Raw genomic sequence first — 6,000 nt, 5'->3', positions numbered from 1 at the left:
AAAAGGTTAGTAGTTTACAAGTCCATGTAAAAAAATGTCGGTGATAAAATTTGTGGCTTTAAACGTAATATCTGCATTATATTTTTCTTCTCTTGCAAAAGGAGACGCAGGTAAGATATTCAAAATTTCTACAGATAATTTTTTAAATGAATAATTTCAATTTTTTATTAGACATACACCTTTTTTTGCTCTACGATATTTTATCGTGTCACTGTCTTGTGGCTGTCGTGAGAATGTCTTACCATAATCGTGTGACTGTCGTGCGATTAACACATTGTCGTGGGTACCAACATAAACCATTTTAAGAAAAAAAACAATCGTACGACAGTCGTACGACAATTTCACGGCTGTCGCAATACATTCGTGATACCGTCGCACGATTGTCTCACGAATACCAAATTTCATACGATGCTCGAACAACACTGATTGTCTGTCGTACGACAGTGGTACGTTCGTCGTGCAACATATTTTCGTTTTATTTAGAAGAATACAATTTTGCGGGAATGAATATTTGGAAAACATACCGTCTGCTGTTTAATGAGGATGGCTATTCCACCAGGACGATTACGTTTGGCCCTTTTAAAAATGCGCCTTACCAGACTCCAACAAGAGCAAAATATCATCCATTTTTTTTCAGGGGGAATCCTGGTTTAAATTCGCTGAACAATTAGAATATAAGCTTATATGAAACAATGAGACTTAACTATATTGAAAGCAAATTGCAAGTAGCTTGCAATAAATCTGGCCTTCTATATATACTAGTAGTCCCGGAGTCAAACGTGCGAGTGACCCACAACTAGACAGTAATACGATAGTGGCATGACAGTGACACGCGCATCCCATGACATGAAAACCTGAAAAACAGCCCAAAACAACTGATTGTCGTACGACTGTCACACGACCGACTTGTGACAAACCCACGACAGTACAATTACGATTTTTTTCTGTCGTGTATTCATCGTGGAATCATCGTGGACATGTCATAGCTGATGTGACCACTCGAAATAATTTTTTGACATTTTGCACGACAGTGCCACGACAACTTTTTTATAGATCTTCCACGACAAAAAATCGTACGGTCTGTTGTGACCGGGGCTTTAGGTTAACGAAAGTCTCCTAAAATAAGATATGTCATAAATTTGGACCTAAAGTTAGGATATATAAATAGTTGTCTTAGGAAAGAGCTAAAAATTACACGATATCTCACGGTCAAAATAAAATCAACTAATATGGCATAAAGTAAATAATAAAATACTACTACAATTTTAAACTATTACACGGAAGCGTATTAGCGCCACACAACTTTTTTTAATGTTTCTTATAACGAAAACCTTTGCGAAATAACGCAAACCTTTGCGGCATAACGTAAACCTTTGCGAAACAACGCAAACATTTGCGTTATAACGCAAACCTTTATAGGATTAAACGCCTTTGTTGGTGTATAAACTCGACCAATTTGTTTGTGAGTGACTTGGTCCAGTTTATACACCAATCAATTCTTTTTAAATAGCGTTTAATCCCTAGAAAATTTTCAAATTGGAGATAGGGAATATATTTTTTCCAAACTCTTTACCTCTATCACACGTAAATTGTATATTTATGTCATTGAATAGGCCTGGTGCATGAATATATATTTGTTGGTTTACGCATAAAAATGTACTCAATGAAATTTGCTATCTGATAAAAAGTAAACTGCAAAAACTCTTATTATCATTCCAACGAATGATTATGTTCATTATTTCATTAAACGATTAACGTACAGTGAATATTAATTTTGTTTACGTCGGTGTTTACATTGGTTACGAAAAGAAGTTCGGTCAACGTCGTCTATCGATAAATAACCAACGTCAAGATCAATTGCCGGAATTCCTCTCGAATAATCATATCAACGTATTCCCTAATATGCAGATCATATAAGAATTATTGCAAAATAACGCAAACATTTGCGATATAACGTAAACCTTTGCGAAATAAAGTAAACGTTTGCGTTAAAACGCAGACCTTTGCGAAATAACGCAAACATTTGCTAAATAACACGGAGTATTGGTTCACACCGAACAGCAAACTAAAAAGGCCCCCAAAAATGATATCCATGATACTATTAGTATATATATTACAAAGAAAATTGAGTAATGTGGAGTTATACCGTAGAAAATAAAAAAAAGCAACCCTGTTTATAAACTTATAAGCGAATATAAATATACTTCCAAAGTAAGCTTTCGTTTGAGGACTGTATAAAGTTGGTTAGATTTAAACAACTTACCCTTTGGAAATAAAATAGAATGAACAAATGATGAAGATGTTTTAATATTAAATTAGTTTCTCTCCATTCAAATTGCTACACAAGCATCTCAAAAATACTTCACTATATTGATATGAAAATTCAATGACTTTCTATAAGAATCGTTGTTATATTCTGAGTTTTCTTGCATCAATTTAAAAAAAATTCCTTATTAATGATTCATTTTAAAGCAGAAAGATTATTTTGTCTATTTGACTTGAAAGTTTCACATGTATGACATTATTTTTTATCTTTAAATTAAAATATGCCCATATATACTACACTATATCAACATGTATTTTGTTGTTAAATGATATAATTTTCTGATGAACAAATCATTCTATTTATGTATACATGTAATTGAACTTCCTGTATTCCCTTATTCCTTTGCATATTCATTATACTGATATAGCCTTGTATGTATGTTTCTTTTTTTTATCTACTTTTAAATCACAGAGACACAACCGAAATGAATGACAGACGGAAACATGTACAAAACTTTATGAATAATTGGAATCAAGAGGTGTACGTTATAACGCAAAGGTTTATAAACTTAAAAATATTGGTATAAGAGGAAACCTATAAAAGTGGTTTGTTTATGAGCTATTTATCAAATCGAAAACAAAAAGTTGTTATTTCAGGTCAATCCTCGGATACTTTTGGTGTCAATGCTAGCGTCCCTCAAGGATCAATATTAGGCCCTTACTTTTTTTAGTATATATAAATGACATTGTAAACGACATAGACTGTAATATAAAACTATATGCTGACGATACTTCCCTTTTCATAGTAGTTGAAGATGAATATGCAGTAGCGAGCAAACTTAATTCTGATATAGAGACTATCAACCATTGGTCAGTCAAATGGCTAGTAAATTATAATGCAAAAAAGACCGAAGCTATGACAATTTCCAAGAAATCAGTAAAACCCCATCATCCACCTCTTTATATGAATGATGATATGATTTCAGAAGTAGAAAGCCATAAACACCTTGGTTTAATTTTTCATGAGGATGGTTCATGGCATTCTCATGTCAATAAAATAATTGAAAAGATAACACCTAGATTAAATTTATTTCGTGCCTTGAAATTCAAATTGAAAAGAAAGTATTTACAAACTATATATCCAAGTTTTATCCGACCTTTATTTGAATATACAGATATCATTTGGGACAACATTCCAGACTTTTTAAGTGATAAACTAGAAAATATGCAACTTGAAGCGGCTAGGATAGTTACAGGTGGTACTAAGTTATCGTCCATAAATAAATTATACGACGAAACAGGATGGGAGTTACTATCAGAAAGACGTAAAAAACACAAAATTATAAAATTTCATGAAATGTTTCATAACAAGACCCCTGATTATTTAAGCGATATTATCCCTCAACAATTGTTTAATATTCATAATTATGACACAAGACGAACGAATGACACGCAACATATAAAGTGTAGAACTGCATTTTACCAGAAATCTTTTCTTCCCTCAGTTATTCGATCCTGGAATGCTATTCCGGACGATATCAGACTAAGTCCATCTAAGTTTACACTTAAACGTTACCTTAATCAAAATGTAAGTAAAATACCAAATTATTATTTTTATGGAGACAGGAAAGGACAAATACTTCATGCCAGACTTCGGATGGATTGTAGTAATCTGAACGAACATTTATTTAAGAGAAATCTTGTAGAAAGTAAAAACTGTACCTGTGGTAGAATCGAGAGCAGTAAGCATTTTCTTCTCGAGTGTATACGTAATAATTACTCCCTTGTCCGAAAACGTACCATAGAAAAAAAATCCGTTCCAATACAATATAGAAACACTCCTATTTGGCTGCAATAACCTCAATCAAGAGGAAAATATACTCGTGTTTAAACAAGTGCAACAATTTTTGGTAGATTCGAAGCGTTTTGGCTTATAGCGTCCTTCGTGCATGATTAGGACCGTAATTGGGTGAGACAGTCTTGACAAAGTCCTGTAAACACACTCCGCCGCCGGTACATTTTTGAAATAAAATATGTTTAAAGTAAAGGTTAGCGTTTCGCAAATTATATATAACGCATGTGTGCGGTAAATATATAACGCAAAGGTTTGCTTTATTTCGCAAATGTTTGCGTTTTAACGCATATATAGGGAGAAATATTGAAAAGAAGTTGTGTTACTATAACGTTAAAGTTCATGTGAACCCTTTTGCTAAAATGGCTGCATTTTCACCTCAAAATTTATTGTGAATACAGACAAACCTGTGTATCTAGGGCATGCTTTGCTTTAAAACTTTTCCAGATGCACAGGCTTGTCTTTACTCAGAGTAAACTTTAAGGTGAAAATGAAGCCATTTATTCAAAGGGTCCGCTCCTAAGTTAGCTTTGTTTTATATCGTCTCAGATACATCATAAGACCGTCATAAACATGGTTCTAAGACATATCTTAGAACATATTCTAGGATACGTTTTGACACGTCCCAGTTTACTAATTACAGCAACCCACGCATAGTGAATTGAATTGAATAATCAAAATCATTAACCTTTCTCATAAACATAAAACTTAATAATAATTGTAACGTCATCTTTGTGCAATTACTGTCAAATATCTGTCACAATAATTATTAAAAAAAATATAACAAATGCATATGGGCTGATCTACAAACTTCAGAACTTTAGCGGTTTCATTTGATGTTTAAAATGTTGGTTTTTTTTTTAGAATTTATCATGTTATAACGACACGTGTTAATGTTGAAACCAGTATGCTTTACTCCTAAGATTACAAAAACAAAGAGATGTTCAGTGGCGGATCCAGAATTTTTATGAGTGGCTGACTGCCTGCCTAAGAGTGGGCACTGGGCCCGTTGCAGTCATGCTTCGGTGATTCTCTATATAATCAACCAATTTTCCTAGAAAAGGGGGGAGGTCCCCTGAAAAAACTCTAAATCCGTCTCTGATGTGGTTTGTTGCCAATGAGACAACTATTCACCACCTTTCGAATGAAGAGGATGAAACCAATTGAAACCAAACGGCCTTTGACAATGAAAAAAACCCATAACTTATCGTCGACTATATATATAAAGGCCCGTGTATTAGAAATATAAAACAATTTAATTGAGAAAACTCCAATTGTTAAAAAGCAATTTATCAAAACAAATATGAAAGACACGAACCACCGATAACCATTGAAATACAGGCTCTTATAACTTGGTACATTGTGAAATAGCATTAACCATGTTACATGTTCTTTAAGACATTATTGGTTTATAATGTCAAGGTGAGAAGGATATTTCAAATAGTCTATAAAGAATTTTTTGATTTTCATGGGTTTTTTATATTACAGGTAACACGTGGGGTTATCAAGATGGAATACGTAAGTCAAGTTGTTTGTTCAGACATGCAAACGACTGTTTGTACGCTATTGTGGTTGATATATATAAAAAAAAAGAAGATGTGGTATGATTGCCAATGAGACAACTCTCCACAAGAGACTAAAATGACATAGAAATTAACAATTATAGGTCATTGTACTGCTTTAAACAATGAACAAAGCCCATACGGCACAGTCAGTTATAAAAGGCCCGAAATGACAATGTTAGACAGTTCAAACGAGAAAATTAACGACCTTATTTATGAGTTTGGCAAGACCAAACATTTGTTTCTTTTTAAACAATACTTTGAAATTTTGCATTGAACAGGGAATCCACGTACGAGTAATTACCAAAAGCTTGAATGAAT

The 6,000-nt window shown here is 33.2% G+C and overlaps 1 protein-coding gene across 1 annotated transcript in view; it reads left to right on the top strand.

The window, feature by feature from the left end:
* LOC143074162 (carbonic anhydrase 1-like) overlaps positions 1-6,000 on the top strand; it is a 37,694-nt gene continuing 31,694 nt past the window's right edge. The window contains exons 1-2 of the mRNA XM_076249712.1: positions 1-110; positions 5,606-5,635. Of these exons, the coding sequence (XP_076105827.1) occupies positions 35-110; positions 5,606-5,635 (106 nt within the window). The 5' untranslated portion in view covers positions 1-34. The remainder of the gene's footprint in view (positions 111-5,605; positions 5,636-6,000) is intronic.

This window comes from Mytilus galloprovincialis, chromosome 5 (genome assembly GCF_965363235.1).
Source record: "Mytilus galloprovincialis chromosome 5, xbMytGall1.hap1.1, whole genome shotgun sequence".
NCBI lineage: Eukaryota > Metazoa > Mollusca > Bivalvia > Mytilida > Mytilidae > Mytilus > Mytilus galloprovincialis.
This window is presented reverse-complemented; position numbering and strand designations above follow the sequence as displayed.